Below are 18,843 nucleotides of genomic sequence, written 5' to 3'. Positions count from 1 at the left end.
CAGGGGTACGAGTTCAGGAAATACATACCACATTGAGTCAGAGTTCCCCTCAGCTCCACATCAGCATTCATTAACATCAAAGCTGATCTTCCATCTCAGCCCTACTTTCGTCTATAATTAGCATATTCCTCGGTTCCTTGGTGTTCAAAATTATTCTTAAACACACCGAATGACAGAGTGAACTCATGGGATCAAGAGTTCCTAAGCTAACTGACAATTGTGGTGAGTTTTGATTGCTCTCTCATCACCAGGTAACCATATGCTGGTGTTGAAGCTTACAATAACATTCACTCACCTCGGTCTTGTTTCCAAGCCACCAGAAATAGGTGAGTGGGCCAGTGGGACTGGGCCACACCACGGCTGTCAGATTCACTTGCTGGTTGGTGATTGCAACATAAGGTAAAGTCAAGTGCACATGCTCAATAGGACCTGGGGAATAGTAGGTAAGAAGACAAAATATCTTAATATTCTCTCATTTATTTTCCACCAAATTTTACAACAGCAATCAGAAGTCAATGTGATGTAGAGAACAAAAGATATCAGAGTACTTCCCTTTTTGTTGGTGTGTTTTATTTTGTGCTAATGAACCAAGAGAGGTTAATTTAAAACAATTGCAAATTCCAGGAATCCACAGAAGGTCAGCTAGCCCTGTGATGGGACTCATGTTGTGGTTGTACAGGACGTTGGTGAGACCACTTTTGGAGAACTGCATACAGTTCTGGTTGCCCTGGTATAGGAAGGATATTAAATTGGAGAAGAAAGAGGAAAGATTTGCAAGGGTCTTACCAGGACTGGAGGGTTTGAGCTGTAAGGAGAGGCTGGGTAAGGTGGGAATATTTTCACTGGAGTATAGGAGTTTGAGGGGTGACCATATAAAGGGCTTTAAATCACAAGGTGAGTAGATAAAGTGAATAGCAAAGGTCTTTTCCTCAGGATGAGGGAGTTCAAAACTAGAGGGCGTAATTTTAAGGTGAGAGGGGAAAGATTTAAAAGAGATCTGAGGGGCAAGTTTTTCACACAGAGGGTGGTTGGTTCCTGTGTGGAATGAACTGCCAGAGGAAGCGATGGATGCAGGTAGAGTTACAACATTTAAAAGACATTTGGACAGGTACAAGAACAGGAAAGGTTTAGAGGGATATGGGTCAAATGCAGGCAAATGGGATTAGTTTAGTTTGGGAATCTTGGTTAGCATGGATGAGTTGGACCAAAGGGCCTGTTTCCATGTTGTATGACTCTCTGACACTAAGTAATCAAAGTGGACTGCCTGAAAATTTAAACTTGTTCTCTTTACCAAGTTTGGCAATACTATCATGTGCTTTCAGCTTTCATTTCAGTTTTGGGCTGGTATCAAACACAGCAATGTTTAGATGGAAACTAAACACCCTCTATGCTGCAACACCTCTCTCCAAGTCTTCAGCCCCCATCTCTCCTCCAGAACAAGCAGCTTCAAGCTTAGCAGTGTGACAGATTTATTCCCCAAGCTGTCCATTCCTGTACTCTCATGTGAGAGAGATTGGGAAATTGAATGTGTTTGGAAACTGCAATTCTGATTAGTTCTCAGCAAGAGAGAAACTAGTCAGCATGGGACTGGTTAGAACAAATACCAGTACTGATGCTTTTCCAGCGCCAACCTGCACCTTCCTAGCTCCTATCCCCGCCCCATTCCCATTCCCATTCCCATCCAACTGTCTTATGGATTGAGTGGGTGGGAGGGCTAAGAGATTGAATTCTTTCTTCCCTGGCTCTGTCTATTTTCCCAATTGCCCACAGTGGGACTCCTTTACATCTTATTGGAAGCTTCATGACAACAAAGACATATTTATATAGTCTCTTTGATAAAACAGCCCACCTGAAGCTGCTTCATGGAGGTATTAAACAAAATTTGATTCCAAGCTTCATTGGGAGATATTAGATCAGAAGAAACAGGTTTTAACGAGTGTCTTAAAGGGGAAAGGAGAGGTAGAGAGCCAGGAAGTTATAGTGAGGACACTCTAGAGCTACAGACCTGGGCAGTCAAAGGCATAGCTACCAATGTCGCATAGCCACATCGAATGCCATACTGCCAGTTGTAAATATACAGAGTCTTAACTGAGCCATAGGCGTGAGAGCTCTGGCAGCTGGTTCTACCCACTTTTGAATTACATTTGTCTTATAATAGACAGGCAACGCTTAGGCTGGTGCTAGAGAAGAGATTGCACCAGCTTTTCACTGCTGGCCATTGGATTCCCATTCATGTCAGAGAAATATCACTCCCACCATTTTATTCAGCATGGCCAAATCATTGGGAGGGGTTTAATGGCACAGGCTCACATCAGACTAAAACTGCCCCAAATCACTTTGTGCAAACTGTTTACTTCTATTATAGAGAAGAGATTTTTATTTCTATTCATTTGGAGTGTATTCAAATCCAGATATCAGAAAGTTTAAGACCATACGCAAATTGTCATTTATTCCACTGAATTCAAATACAAAAACAATTTCATTTCAAAAAAGAACTGCTACCAAAGTCTGATTCAAGTTAAGAGATGGTCAGAGCAAAATCAAATAATATTTAATCAAATTCACAGATTCACGGGATCTGTCTAGCTCACAATGCACAACACAGGCTGACAAATTCCACACAGTCAAATGCAATTTAAATATTAATGTTGGCCAGTAATTCCATTTAACTGTAAGTACTGTGATGACACAGCAGAGGACCCTAACTATTATCTATTCTTCTACATCTTATTAATTGCTAGTCTCTGTAATTATCTGTTACTGTAATGAGACCCCTTATAACTAACTGGTACCTTGCCCATGGTGCTTTGGGGGCACTGCCTTATACCGTACAGATAGAAACTAGAAACTAATCCTAGGGTTAGCTTTGAGCTGATTGGGAAAGTCTGACACCTTCATCATCCCTGCTTTAGGAAAGGAAGCCCTCTGAGTATTAATGCTATTTCTGATCATGATGCTATGATACAGAGCTACACAAGATAGTAACAGGGTCAGACCAGTTAGACAAAGAAAAGGCTTTTCCCATTGGCAGCAGGTACCTGAAACTAAGGGACACAGATTTAAGGTTTTGAGATGCAGGAAGTTGAGTCCTGTGAGGAAGATTCTATTTACATAGCGAATTGTAATTCTTAAAATGGTGTGGTCATGTCCACTTGAACCATCTGCAATGCTTCCACAGCCAACAATCCTTATTATTGGCATTGGTCTCAGCTATTGATACTGTGTGAGGAAGGATGGCCACATAAAGTCATCGGGAGAAGCTAGGCTTATTCTTAATAAAGAGAATAGGTTTAGTAAAGGTTACTTTACAGCTACTTATGTTAGATCTGAAATACATGATAGTTTTCTGTGAGATATCAGATTCAATTTAAGACTCAGTGCACATCACTATTACTAAACTATTTTTATTCACACGACGCATCTAGGATAAATCCAGTTAGCTTCCCCAAGATTAACCTTTCATATCCTGATAGGTGGATCATACCTTTTGTTGGCTGTTAACCCTTTCAGGTACTAAATATATAATACAACAGTAATGACCAGGGGTTTGCAACCATGATGATAGTGGAACCATTGATTTCAGAAGACAAGTGGATGAATACTTGCAGGAAATCTGAAAATGTGAGGCAGCTGAGAATAGTTGATATCAGTGATATAAAAGTCCCCAGTATGAGTCAGGGGGGCTCTTGTGAAAGGAGGGAACAAAAGTGGAGAGAGGGGAGAAGGTTAAAATCAAACTCCATTAAACTGAAAATCCACAAATCTACTGTTTTCAACAGAACCTGACACAAAGATAGGTAGGAAAATGAGTTGTGAAGAGGACAAAGGAGCTTCCAAAGAGATATAGATAAGTTAAACGAATGGGAAAAGACCTGGCAAATGTGGGAAATTGTCCATTTTGTCAGAAAGAGTAAAAACAAAGAAACTTGTTAGCTAAATGGTGTGAGGTTTCAGAGCTCTGAGGTACAGAGGGATCTGGGTGTCCTGGTGCATGAATCATAGAGGGTTAGTCTGTACGTACACACATAATCGTGAAAGCTCATAAAACGTTATGTTTTATTGTGTGGGGAATTGAATGCAAAAATAGGGAGTTTACGCTTCAGTTTTACAGGGCAGTGGTGAGGCTGCATCTGGAGTATTGTGCATGTTGGTGCAAACCAGAAGGTGGCTGAGAGTCATCACAGTGGAATTCTTGGAGACATCGCCACAGTTATCACGACTATACAGCAGGTCAGAGAGAACCGAAAAGAAAACAGTTTGTGAGGAGGATGACTGGCAGGGTTAAGGTGTACAAGGGAGCAGCCATTAAGAGAGTTGGCCAGTGTTAGCGTGGAAGTGCTGAGGAGTTCACTTGAGAGATTTCAGCGTGAGGAGGCTGAGCAGGAGTACGGGTAAGGGCTCTTTAACTCTACTTTCTTCTACTAGTGTCTAGACTGAAGGCAGTAAGGATGGCAGCTAGGAATGTGTCATGCTCCTCTTGCAGGATGTGGGAGATCAGGGGGACTTCCAGTTTCCCTGGTGGCTACACCTGAGAGAAGTGCACCCGGCTGCATCTCCCGACAGACCGCGTTAGGGAATGGGAGCTGGAGCTGGATGCAGTCAGCATCATACAGGATGCAGAGAACATCATTGATAAGAGCTATTTTGAAGTGGTCACTCCTAAGGTGCAGGCTGCAGGTAGCTGGGTGACCACCAGAAGAGGTAAGGCGGGGAAGGCAGATAGTGCAGGGTTCCCTTGTGGCCATTCCCCTCAATAACAGGTATACCACTTGGGATACTGTTGGGGGGGAACGACCTTTCAGGGGCTAGCAGCAGCAGTCAGATCAGTGGCACTGTGACTGGCTCTGAGGCTCAGAGGGAAAGGGTGTAGTCAGACAGAGTGATACTGATAGGAGGCTCAGTTGTGAGGGGGACAGACAGGAGATTCTGTGGATGCTGAAGAGACAGCAGGGTGGTGTGTTGTCTCCCGGGTGCCAGGATCAAGGATGTCTCTGAGCAGTTTCAGAAATTCTGAAGGGGGAGGGTGAACAGCCAGAGCTCATTGTGCACATCGGTACAAATGACAGAGGGAGACAAAGGGATGGTGTCCTGCGAAACGAGTGTAAGGAGTTAGGTAAGAAGTTAAAAAGCAGGACCTCAAGGGTAGTGATCTCCAGATTACACGCCAGTGAGGATAGAAATAGAAAGATAGACCAGATGAATGCGCAGCTGAGGGGCTGGTGTAGTGGGCAGAGTTTTCAGTTCTTGGATCATTAGGATCTCTCCTGGGGTAGAGGTGACCTGTACAAGAGGGACGGGTTGCATTTGAACTGGAGGGGCGTCCAATATCCTCGTGGGGAGATTTGCTAGTCTTACCCTAGCATATTTACCCTTCTATAAATATATAAAACGAAAAAGAGTGGCTAAAGTAAACGTTGGCCCTTTAGAGGATGAGAAGGGGAATTTAGTTATGGGATATGATGAAACGGCCGAGGCATTGAACAGGTATTTTGTATCGGTCTTCACAGTGGAGGACACGAATAACATGCCAGTAATAGACAAAGAGACAAAGGTAGATGAGGACCTGGAAACAATCATTATTACGGAAGAGGTAGTGTTGGGCAAGCTAATGGAGATAAGGATTGATAAGTCTCCTGGCCCTGGTGGAATGCATCCCAGGGTACTAAAAGAGATGGCGGGAGAAATAGCAGGTGCACTGGCGGTAATTTTCCAAAATTCGCTGGACTCTGGGGCAGTCCCAGCAGATTGAAAAACAGCAAATGTGACGCCACTGTTTAAAAAGGGAAGTAGACAAAAGATGGGGAATTATAGACCGGTTAGCTTAACCTCTGTAGTGGGGAAGATGCTTGAGTCTATTATCAAGGAAGAAATAGCAAGGCATCTTGATAGAAATTGTCCCGTTGGGCAGATGCAGCATGGGTTCATGAAGGGCAGGTCATGCTTGACAAATCTTTTGGAATTCTATGAAGACATTACGAGCGAGGTGGACAATGGGGACCCAGTGGATGTGGTGTACCTAGATTTCCAAAAGGCCTTTGACAAGGTGCCGCACAGGAGGCTACTGCATAAGATAAGGATGCATGGCATTAAGGGTAAAGTATTAGCATGGATAGAGGATTGGTTGACTAACAGGAAGCAAAGAGTGGGGATAAATGAGTGCTATTCTAGCTGGCAGTCAGTGACTAGTGGTGTGCCTCCGGGATTGGTGTTGGGGCCTCAATTATTTACAATTTATATAGATGATTTGGAGTTGGGGACCACGTGTAGGGTGTCAAAGTTTGCAGATGACACTAAGATGAGTGGCAGAGCAAAGTGTGCAGAGAACTGTGAAACTTTGCAGAGGAACATAAATACATTGAGTGAGTGGGCAAAGGTCTGGCAGATGGAATACAATGTAAATAAATGTGAAGTCATACATTTTGGTAGGAGTAATGGTAAAAAGGATTATTACTTGAATGGTAAAAAGTTGCAGCATGCTGCTATGCAGAGGGACCTGGATGTCCTTGTGCATGAATCACAGAAGGTAGGTCTGCAGGTACAACAAGTAATTAGGAAGGCAAATGGAATTTTGTCCTTCATTGCTATAGGGATTGAGATTAAAAGCAGAGAGGTTATGTTGCAGCTGTACAAGGTGCTGGTGAGGCCACACCTACAGTACTGTGTGCAGTTTTGGTCTCCTTACTTGAGAAGGGATGTACTGGCACCGGAGGGGGTGCAAAGGAGATTCACTAGGTTGATTCCGGAGTTGAAGGGGTTGACTTATGAGGAGAAACTGAGTAGATTGGGATTATATTCATTGGAATTCAGAAGATTGAGGGGGGATCTTATAGAAACATATAAAATTATGAAGGGAATAGATAAGATAGTAGAGAGGATGTTTCCACTGGCAGGTGAAGCTGGGACAAGAGGGCATAGCCTCAAGATTAGAGGGAGCAGATTTAGGACTGAATTGAGAAGGAACTTCTTCACCCAGAGGGTTGTTAATCTATGGAATTCCTTGCCCGGTGAAGTAGTTGACACTACTTCAGTAAACGTTTTTAAAGATAAGGTAGATTTTTTTTTGAACAATAAAGGAATTAAGGGATACGGTGAGAATGCGGGTAAGTGGATCTGAGTCCACGAAAAGATCAGCCATGTTCTTATTGAATGGCGGAGCAGGCTCGAAGGGCCGGATGGCCTACTCCTGCTCCTAGTTCTTATGTTCTTATGTACCCGGGAGGGTTTAAACTAGTTTAGCAGGGGAATGGGACTCTGAATAAGAGAGGGGCTATTGAGAAGTCAGGGGAAAATACATTAGCCATTGAGAGCAAGTTTACTATTCAGGGTAGCCGGGGCACAATAAAGGGAGGGAGAAGACTCTTGGTGTAAAGTGCATTTATTTCAATACACGAGGCCTGACTGGTGAGGCAGATGAGTTCAGAGCATGGACTGGCTCTGGGGACTGGGTTATTATAGCCATAACAGAAACCAGTCTGAGAGAAGGGCAGGACTGGCAGCTCAGTGTTCCTGGATACAGAAGCTACAGGCGTGACAGAAGTACAAGGAAATGAGGAGGGGGAGTTGCCCTTGTGATAAGGGAGGACATAACAACAGTGCTCAGTTTCAGTTGAGGTTTCCTAAATCAATATGTAGAGGGCCCTACTCAGGAGGGTGTTACGCTGGACCTCCTCTTAGGAAATGAGGTCAGGCAAGTGTCAGTTGGAGAGCACTTCGGGTCCAGTGACCATAACTCTCTTAGTTTTAATATAGTTATGGAAAAAGATAGGACAGGCCCACAGGTTAAACTGCTAAACTGGAGCAGGGCCAATTTTGGGGTCATTAGGCAGGATCTAGCAGAGGTCGATTGGGTGAGTCTGTTTGAAGGAAAAGGAACGACTGGCAAATGGGAGGCTTTTAAAAGTGTGAGAACAAGAGTCCAGGGGCAGTATGTCCCTGTTAGGGTGAAGGAAGAAGCTGGCTGGAGTAGGGATCCCTGGCTGACAAAGGATATTGAGGCTCTGGTCAGGGAAAAGAAGAAGGCACACATTGGGTTTAAGCTATCGGTCTCAAGTGAATTCCTAGATGACTATAAAAAGTGCAGGAGCACGCTTAAGAGGGAAATGAGAAGAGCAAAAAGAGGATATGAGATAGATCTGGCAGAGAAGGTTAAAGATAATCCCAGTGTTTCTGTAGCTATATTAAGAGTAAGAGGATGGCTAGAGAGAGAATAGATGCTCTTAAAGATCAGCATGGCCATCTACTTATGGAGCCACATGAGATGGGGAAGATTTTTAATGAATATTTCTCCTCAGTAAACACCGAGGAGCGAATCATGGATGCTAAGGAAATAAGGGAAACTAGTGGGGATGTTTTGGACCGCATACATATTACCAGAGAGGAGGTGTTTGCAGCCTTAAAGTGCATGAAGGTGGATAAACCCCCTGGGCCTGATCAAGTCCATCCTCGGACATTGTGGGAGGCTAGGGAAGAAATTGCAGAGGCCCTTGCAGAGATTTTTACTTCACCTTTAGCCACTGGTGAGGTTCCAGAAGACTGGAGTGTGGTTAATGTTGTTCCATTGTTTAAGAAAGGTAGCAAAGACAAGGCAGGGAAATACAGGCAAGTGAGCCTTACATTAATAGTAAACAAGTCGTTGGAGAAGGTACCGAGGGACAGGATCAATCAATATTTGGATAGTCAAGGTCTGGTTATGAATAGTCAGCATGGATTTGTGCGCGGGAAGTCATGTCTGACAAATCTTTCCGAGTTTTTCGAAGAGGTAACCAAGAGGATGGGTGAGGCTCGGGCAGTGGATGTTGTCTATATGGACTTTAGTAAGGCCTTTGACAAGGTCCTGCATGGCAGGTTAGTCACGAAGGTTAGGCTGCATGGAATCCAGGGAGAGCTAGCTAATTGGATTCAAAATTGGCTTGATGGTAGGAAGCACAGGGTGTTGGTTGAAGGTGCTCTCTTGGACTGGAGGCTTGTGACTAGTGGTGTGCCTCAAGGGTTGGTGCTGAGACCTTTGTTATATGCGAATGTACAAGGCATGATTAGTAAGTTTGCGGATGATACAAAATTAGAGGTATAATTGATAGTGAGGAAAGTTATCAAAAATTACAAAGTGATCTTGATCAGATGGGGAAGTGGGCTAAGGATTGGCAAATGCAATTCAGTACAGATACGTGTGAGGTGTTGCACTTTGGAAAGTCAAACCATGGTTGAGTCTTTGGAACTCCCTCCCTGAAAAGGCAGTGGACGCAGAATTTTTATTTGTACTGAAGGCAGAGGGAGATAGATTCTTGATTACCATGGGGATGAAAGATTCCCAGCAAATATACAGGAATACTGAGCTGAGGTTGAAATCAGATCAACCATGATCTTGTTGAAAGGCAGAATATGTTCAAGGGGCTGAATGGCCTATTCTTGTTCCTTGTATGTTAGCTGCCTGGTTTTGTAGGAATCAGATCAGACTGAAAGGAAACACAGAATTTCTTCTAGTTTGCAGGGGAGAAATCTGCTCAAATTCGTATTTGTTGATTATTACAAAAAAATGAACGTGTTTTTCCTCTTTGAGTGTTTCAGGTAGCAAACACTAACTGCTATAAAGACAGGGCTTCAATAAATTAAACGGTAAAGTAAATAGAAAGTAAATTAAATAGATGGTAAACTAGATCAAAACAGAAGAACTATTTCTTCTGTTATGAAGCACAAGATCATTTCTTTGATAATTATAAACATTAAGTAACAAAGCGTGCCCAGCTTAGTTTGTTCACCATAACTTTAGAAAGCTTTGAAATGTGATGTCACTCACTTCAGCAAATAAATAAAAATGGACGAAGTTTAGATATTGCACTTATGAAAATAAACTGAGGAAATGGAGAAATTTAACAAGCCAATTGGTCTCTGTATCTTAAAAGATAAATAAATTCAAAATTTCAATCAAGTTAAACATAATACAGCGGAGATAACCAGAATGACTGTTTTATCTATCTCCCCCTTTTGTTACTTGCAGAAAATATTGGCTTTTTTTTAAATAAAAGAGAATTGATAGCAATTCATGCATTTTTGTTTCTATATATGTTTCTATGCCTTAAAGCTGAAAGGCTGGGCTGGATTTCCTGTTTGGGTTGTGGTGGGGTCAGGGAGAAGTGACAATTGTCTGTCTCCCACCCAATGTCCAAATGGTTCCCGATCAGTATCCCTCCTGAAACTGTATGCCCCACAAGGATAATCCTGCTGGAGCAAACTGCATTGATTCAGAATGGGACTTCCACCCCCAGCTCTGTATTCCCACTTATAGCAAAATCGAGTGGAGTCTACTGCTGGCTGTCTGAGCACGTCCTTGAGGAAGAGGAGACATGGAGCCCAGACGCAGAGATAGGTCTGAATTGGGCCTGGCTCTCAGCTCCCAGAGTGTGTGTGAAGAGTAGGAGGTGGGGACACAATAACTTTAAGGTAGACGGTTTACCTGAGGCCTTGCTGCCTGTCTGTAATATGGGGTCAAGTTTGAACAGAATAGAAAGCAGTGGGCAGGCCATGTGCTTTGTTTCATGCACCATGACCTACACATGTACCGAGGTGGTTGGGGGATTGTGGCATCTGTATAATCCAGCCCACTGTTCCACTTCCCAAAAAGCCAACTTTCTGCTCGATAATCTCTCATTAGTCAAATTAGCATCATGGAATATATTCTACATACACATCGATATCCACCAGTTCTGAAAAAGAGTCAGAGCAGATTCCAGATGTTCACTCTGTTTCTCTCTCCACAGAGGCTGCTGAGTTTCTCCTTCTTTCTCTGTGTTGTGTTTGTGAGAGAGTCTATGCCGCTCACAATGAATTGACTTAGAACACGCAGGAAAGAGAGGAACACTTTCAAATTTGTGTCAATATGAAAATCAGGAGGACAGAAACTGGCCAGACAGCAGGTACTTAGGGTAGAGAGCGAGCACTAGAATTTTACAAACTGGGACCGGTCCTTAACTTGTTGGTCGGGATACTGTTGCGATACTGCATAATATATCCATTGTCACATGGAGATGTAGGCTATCCCAGGTGAAGCTGTGGTGAATATTCAGATTGGTTCCTTTATCTCAGTGTTCCCAGACTGTTTCCCACTTTAATTCAGTATTAAAGCTGGGAAATTGCTCTGTCCTCAATGCGGGATATGGGAGGAGTACATAGAACATAGAATGTAGAACAGTACAGCACAGTACAGGCCCTTCGGCCCACAATGTTGTGCCGAACTTTTACCCTAAACCTAAGGTCTATCTAACCTCCACCCCTACCTTATACTATCATCTATATGCCTATCCAATAGCCGCTTAAATGCCCCTAATGAGGCCGACTCCACTACCCTCTCCGGCAATGCATTCCACGCCCCGACCACTCTCTGAGTGAAGAACCTACCTCTGACATCTCCCCTATCTACCTCCACTCACTTTAAAACTATGCCCCCTCATAATAGCTACCTCCAATCCAGGAAAAAGTCTCTGGCTGTCCACTCTATCTATACTTCTGATCATTTTGTACACTTCTATCAAGTCACCTCTTATCCTTCGTCGTTCTAAAGAGAAAAGCCCTAGCTCTCTCAACCTTTCCTCGTAAGACCTTCCCTCCATTCCAGGCAACATCTGGTAAATCTCCTCTGCACCTTTTCCAATGCTTCCACATCTTTCCTGTAATGAGGTGACCAGAACTGGACACAATACTCCAGATGTGGCCGAACCAGGGTTTTGTATAGCTGGAGCATAACTTCATGGCTCTTAAACTCAATCCCTCTATTAATGAAAGCTAAATGTTTGAGAGCAGCAGGAGGAGGGTCAGTCGTTGTTGCCTTGGACCTTGGACCCCACAATTTCACCACTTGGGGTCCTCAGATCCACTTTGGGAAATACTCTACCTCCAGGTACTCAGAAAAGATTACCTCCAGTAACAACCTGAACTTGCTGTTCCCTCTGGTATTTGAATTGTTGTTCAACAATTGCTGCCCAGATGTCTTCACCCCCTCTTGCTGCAGACACTGCAGTCTAATTCCACAAAACAAACCTTTTATGAATAACCTCAATTACAAACAGAAAAGTTTGCATTCAGGAGACAAAAAGCCAGCTTCATAAATTAGGATGTCAACAAACAAGAGACGAATCTTGAGCTACTTTGTTAAAGGAGCAGATTATAAGTCTGAAAAAATTAAAGTATCTTTTCTCTATAATGTCACAGAGGTTATCTTAGTGACCCATTTGAGAAATAATTGGAAAAGGAAAATGGGATAGCTCAAATGGAATCCAGAACAGCAGGAAAAGTAGACAGATGAGAATAAGACTGCTATTTTACATGCATGCGACCTTCAGAAATAGACCACTTGTCCCATGATTAGTCTATGCCAGTCTGTACAATATGTTGGCTTTACTGCATTTTTACAGCATTTTAATTTTCTGTTGAACATTTTGATCTTTAGAATATTAACCTACAAGTTACATGTAGGAAGAGGTGGGCTTGGGTGGATCCTAGGCTGTTCCATGCTTGAGCAATGACACGAAAGATTCCACAGTGTTTGTAGATGTGTTTGATTCCTGCTTCAGCTGAGCTGAGATTAGAGTAGGTCACTGCGGTCCCATCGCCAAATTCCATCTGTAAACTGGTCCTTGGCACATCTCCCTGTGCAAATGTAATAGGTAAGTCCACAAGCTGGTTAGCAGGAGTTGAAATATGTGGATAGAGCCAATATTGTATTCTCATAGCAGTTGTTTATTTTTAGGTTAAGATTTACAAGATTGCACATCCCATCTCCAGTATCCAGATCATAAACTAAAATTACAAAGAATTTTCAACACAGAAGCAGGCCATTCTGCCCAACAGGACAATGAGCTCTTTCTGAATCTCTGCCATCTTACATCATCTCAAATTATTACCCCATCCTTTATACCTCAAACACACACTCTCAAATGCATCCCTTCAGTTCTATTTTGAAAGATTGCAAATGTAAAAATCTTGTTTTTCTCAATATAACGTAAATTCTGAAATGAATATCTCAGCTTTCATGATAGACCAATCATTTTAGGTTCATGTAAGTTAAAAGTATTATTAAAGTTTCTGAGGAAATCACAGAAATCTAGTCTGCAGGTACAGCAAGTGGAATTAATTGCTAAAGGATTGGAGTATAAGTGGAGGGAAGTGTTGCTGCAGTTGTGCAAGGCATTAATGAGACCACAACTGGAGTATTGTGTACAGTTTTCCTCTCCTTGAGGAGGTATGCTGTTACATTACAGGCAGTTCAGAGGGGGTTCATTAGATTGATTTCAGAGATGAGGGGTGGGTCTTATGAAGAGAGATTGAGCAGTTTAGGCCTGCACTCTCTGGAGTTTAGAAGAATGATAGGAGATCTAATTGAGGGATATAAACTATTAAAACGGATTGACAAAGTCGACAGAGAGGATTGTTGAAACAAAAACAGAAATTGCTGGAGAAACTCAGCAGATCTGTAGCAAAGAGAAACAGAGTTACTGTTTCAAGTCCAATATGAATCTTCTTCAGAACCTAAGGTAGGTTTTGAAGGTGGACTTGAAGGCAATGGTGGAAATAAATAAAGTACTTACATACTTTCACCTCAGAAAGCTCTTCTCATCCAACAATATATTTTGAATTTATTAGTGAAATTAGACTGGAAGTGTATCAAAGGTTTATTGGGTGAATTTACTGTCTGTTGCTGCTCCAACAAATGAAGATTGGATCCCTATCCTGAGATGTTGTGAATATCAGTAAAGACATAACATGTAGTCTTCGAATCCCAGGCACAGGAAGGGGAAAGCTTGCAAAGATTTCCACATGCAATTGTATTCCATTGTTATAGCGTATGGGCATTTTGTTTCATTCATTCACAGGATGAGGATGTCACAGGCTAGGCCAGCATTCTTTGCCCATCCCTAATTGCCCAGAGAGCAGTTCAGAGTCAACCACATTGCTGTGGGTCTGGAGTCACATGTAGGCCAGACCAGGTAATGGTGGCAGTTTCCTTCCCTAAGGGACATTAGAGAACCAGAAGGGATTTTTCCCCCGACAATCATCATCAGACTGTTAATTCCAGATTTCTTTTATTGAACTCAAATTCCACTATCTGTCATGGTGAGATTCGAATCCAGGTCTCCAGAACATTATCTGGGTCTCTGGATTAACAGTCCAGTGATAATACCACTAGGTCATTGACTCCCCTTGTGTTTGGAGAATTTTGAACTTGGCTGTCAGAAAGACCACCCACATGACTGAATATATTAGAATCGTAGAATCCCTCCAGTGTCGAAACAGGCCCTTCGGCCCAACAAGTCCACACCAACCCTCAGACCCACCCAGACTCATCCCCCTATAAGCCACCTAATCTACACATCCCTCAGCACTATGGGCAATTTAGCATGGCCAATCCACCCTAACCTGCAAATCTTCGGACTGTGGGAGGAGACCAGAGCACCCGGAGGAAACCCAAGCAGACACGGGGAGAATGCGCAAACTCCACACAGACAGTCACCCGAGGGTGGAATCGAACCGGAGTCCCTGGCACTGTGAGGCAGCAGTGCTAACCACTGAGCCACCCCTGGAACTTGTGTGAAAGCCTAAATATGAAGATGAGCAACATCTTAAGGAAAGTATCAGAGATACATCTGGAATCTTCCTCAGCATATTTTATGAGAGTAGGAGGGGAAAGAGAAGACAAACAATGTAAAAGTTACAGTCTGAACACTTTCTTTCCACACGTTTCACTCAAACATTTCCATATTTGAATGTTAATTCAATAAATAATGTCTTTATGCCATCCATGCACGCATCAAACACAACCTAATTATCATGTTATCTCCAACAGTGACACTTGGATAATTCAGCATCAGAACATGGGATAGATTGAAATCTCATTCATTAAGAAAATGTTGACAGTTGCAGAGAAATAATGTACTGTAAACTGTGAATTATGAATCAGGTGAGCAGTTATTATGCTACACCAGTGGCTTGAATCCAAGGAGCAACCAATAGCTAAGGCATTAGTCAACAGGTTTGGAAGTATCTGTGGATAGAAAGTGGAGTTAATATTTTGAGTCCAGTGACCCTTCTTCAGATCCTCTCTGGATTAAAAATGTTAACTCTGCTTTCTCTCCACAGACGCTGGCTGACCTGTTGAGTTTCTCCAGCTGTTTCTGTTTTTGTTTCTGACTTCCAACATCTGCAGTTCTTTGTTTTATATTAGCTGAAGGATTACTGTTTGGTTTAGTAACTGAAAGGGAAAGGTAGAGGAATGGCAGGGAATGGAGTGAGAATGAAGAGGAAGAGTAGAAAAAAGGTTTGAGAAACATTGGGGTTGGAGAAACTAAGAATTGGTTGAGAAGAAAGTGGGACAAAAAGTTTTTTTAGAATTCATTCACAGAATGAGGGCATCACTGGCTAGGCAGCATTTATTGCCCATCCTTAATTGCCCAAAGGGCAGTTAAGAGTCAACCACATTGCTGTGGGTCTGGAGTTACATGTAGGCCAGACCAGGTAAGGATGGTAGTTTCCTTCCCTAAAGGACACAAGAGAACCAGATGGGTTTTTTCCCTGACAACTGACATCAGTTTCATGGTCATTATTATTAGACTCTTAATTCCAGATCTTTATTGAATTCAAATTGTGTCCTCTGCCATGGCAGGATTCACTCTCAGGTCTCCAGAACATTAGCTGGGTCTTTGATTAACAACCCAGTGATAATACAACAAGGCCATCACCTCCCCTTTAGCTAAGTTGCTGGTCAAAGAGGTAAAAAGGGTGAGGTGACAAGGAAAAAGTAGATATTGAGTAGAAGAAGGAAATTAGGAGGAGATAAGAATATAGGAAACATAAGGAGAAACATGCACAGCCAGGCCTACTGATGAGATATTGCCCTGATCTCAATATTGCTCACAAATATCATCCAGAAACTCAAACATTTATTCACAATCTACAGACATGCTTCAATAGCTATTTTGTTTGTCATTGCACTGTCATTTTTGTCATTAAATAATGTAATGTAACTGGCCATTAGAATGGTGCAAATATGCAACTGGTATGAATGAGAACATGATTCCAGAAATCAGCTTTCAATGCAATAACTGGCCTTTAAGATATAATTTCAATTTACAGCCTACTTACTTTAAAATTTTCAATTTGAAGTTTAGGAATTACAGTGACAAATTATCACATTTTAATTATTCGAATATGCATTTTCTATGACCCTGAATTTGCTTCAATTATATTATGAGTACTTGAAAGAATTATCTTTATGATTTTAATATTTTCTATTCGAGGGGCAGCAAACCAATGTTGAGAAGTGGAAGAACCCTCTGTTCCATGGAGTTCCTTCTGGTGGGATCAAGAGTGATATCAACAAATTCCAGTTCAACGTGACACAGTCTCCACCCTAGTGAAAAACTAACACATGAATAAAGTTCTAATCAGGAAAACTAAGCAATGGTTTGATGTATTTATGAGGGGCCTTACAGATTTGGATAAAAAAGAATGGCTAAGTGGTTCAGCAGTGCAATCGGTAAGTGCTATGTGTGTGATCAATCATTCATGATCAGAAAATTTGACAACAGCTAACATCTGTCATCATCCTTTGCATACTTTACAAATGACTTATTTATGGAACTTTTGATGCTGATCAGAATTCTGTAGCACAGAAGGCCATTCTGGCCATCATAAGCTATCCTGTTCTGAGGAAGGGTCACGGGACCCAAAATGTTAACTCTAATTTCTCTCCGCAAATGCTGCCAGACCTGCTGAGCTTTCCCAGCAATTTTTGTTTTTGTTTCAGATCTCCAGCATCCGCAGTTCTATCAGTTTCTATAAACTACCATGGTTCTTTGAAAGAGACGTTAATTAGTCTCACTCATCCGCTCCTTTCCCAAAACCCAATTTCTTTTTCAAGCACATATCCGAACCCTCCTTTTCCTGATCGTCCGTATCAACTGGAGGTGTCCAGTATGTGAGAGGGACAGACAACTTTCTTATAAATCATTACGGAACATATGTGGGCTGATGCAACTGTTAAAATGTTGCAATTGTCACAGAGAATGCATTCAAAAACCAAGTCAAACCAGGGCTGTATTGGTTAAGAACTAAAATATTTTAAAGCCTTCTCAGCAGGCAGTTTATAGGGAGGTGGAATTATTAACAAAAAAGGTAATCTGAAAGCTCTGAAATGGCAAGGTTATTAGGAAGTATCTTCAGAAACTACTGGGAACGCCTGCTACTAAAGGCCAGCAAAGGATGAGTTCAGAAGAAGTCATACTTGGCTTGAAACTTTAACTTTGTCTCTTCGCCAACAGTTGCTGCCAGACCTGCTGAGTACAGCAAAGCAACACTTTCTGTTTTACTTTCAACAAAAGCTGTAATGGACTGCAAATTGGAAAACAACCTTAATTTGCCAATTATCACATGGAGCATACAGCTCAGTAACAGACAATTCAACTCAACCCATCCATGCTGGTGTTAATGACCTGCACTAATCTCCCAACCCTCTTCCATCCAGTCTTTAAAGCATAACCTTCTAATTGTACCTCCATCGTGTTTATGTAACTTTGCTGAAAAGAAATCTGAGACACTGCCTCAACCACTCCTTGTTTCAGTGAGTTCCACATTCTAAACACTGTCATGGTAAAGATTGTTCTCCTGATTTCCTTATTGAATTTACTGGTTATGATCTCCACCCAAAATAAAATTGCACTTAAGTTGCATCTTCCATGACCTTAGGATATCCCCATGCACTTTATCATCAATTGATGGAATTTTCAGACGAAATCTCCTTTGCGGTGTAGGAGAACACTGCAACCAATTTGTATTCAGCTGGATCCCAAAGATAACAGGGTTTTTTTTTCAAAGCATGGGACGTGGGCATTGCTGGCTCAGTCAGTACTTATTGTGTGTTCCTGGTAGCCCTTGCAAAGGTGGCAATGAGTTAACTTCTTGAACCATTGCAGTCCAATAAGAAAACAGAAATAGTTTTAATAACATCCAGACAAGTTGTTCTTTATTTATTCCCTGGATGTGCGTGTCGCTGGTCGGACCAGCATGTATTATCCATCCCTAATTACCCCAGAGGACAGTTTAGAATCAACCATATTACTGTGGGTCTGGAGTCACATTTAGGCCAGACCAGGTAAGGGTGGCAGTTTCCTTCCCTAAAGGACATTGCATTTTTCTCCAACAATTGTCAATGGGTTATGGTCATCATTAAATGGCAGGATTTGAATCTGGGTCCCCAGAACATTATCTGGATCTCTGGATTTGCAGTCCACTGATAATACCACTAGGCTATCGTCTCCCTTTGACAGTCGCTTTTGTGATATGGGGAAATGATAAATGCATTTGCTGGAAACTATGGGGAACATTTCCTTGCTTCTTTAATATGGTTCAGTGGGATCTCTTAAATCCTTCTGACGCAATAGATAGGTTTAGTATTTCATCCAATTGGCACATCCAACAGTGCAGGATTCCCTCAGAATCTATTATAACACTGCTTGCTGATGTTATCTAAGCAGTTTATCTTTTCTAAACATTGCTGAAACTGCTGCCACACGAGTAATGAACATCTAGTCCACCTAAAAACAAAACAGAGATGTCATAATTTTCTGAAGAAGGGTCCAGACCCAAAACGTCAGCTTTCCTGCTCCTCTGATGCTACCTGTCCTGCTGTGTTCATCCTGCTCTACACCTTGTTATCGAAGTCATAATCCAAACATTGCTTTTGGTTCCATATCTCACTGCTTATGCCTGCAGTCCGGTTGCCACCATGTTGCATTTGCACCTGAGAAAGACAGCCAGAGCAGCTAACTGTTTTAGGTTAAAGGCTATATGTAATAGCAT

The 18,843-nt window shown here is 42.2% G+C and overlaps 1 protein-coding gene across 1 annotated transcript in view; it reads right to left on the bottom strand.

The window, feature by feature from the left end:
* Window positions 1-101: 101 nt before the first annotated feature.
* Window positions 102-18,843, bottom strand: part of LOC109933504 (VPS10 domain-containing receptor SorCS1-like) — a 998,692-nt gene continuing 979,950 nt past the window's right edge. The window contains exons 22-25 of the mRNA XM_048609233.1: window positions 12,453-12,639; window positions 2,128-2,130; window positions 296-429; window positions 102-155 (exon numbers count right to left, since the gene is read on the bottom strand). Of these exons, the coding sequence (XP_048465190.1) occupies window positions 102-155; window positions 296-429; window positions 2,128-2,130; window positions 12,453-12,639 (378 nt within the window). The remainder of the gene's footprint in view (window positions 156-295; window positions 430-2,127; window positions 2,131-12,452; window positions 12,640-18,843) is intronic.

This window comes from Rhincodon typus, chromosome 20, assembly GCF_021869965.1.
Source record: "Rhincodon typus isolate 14 chromosome 20, sRhiTyp1.1, whole genome shotgun sequence".
Lineage (NCBI taxonomy): Eukaryota > Metazoa > Chordata > Chondrichthyes > Orectolobiformes > Rhincodontidae > Rhincodon > Rhincodon typus.
The sequence above is the reverse complement of the archived record's forward strand: the minus strand, read 5'-3'. Positions and strand labels throughout refer to the sequence as shown.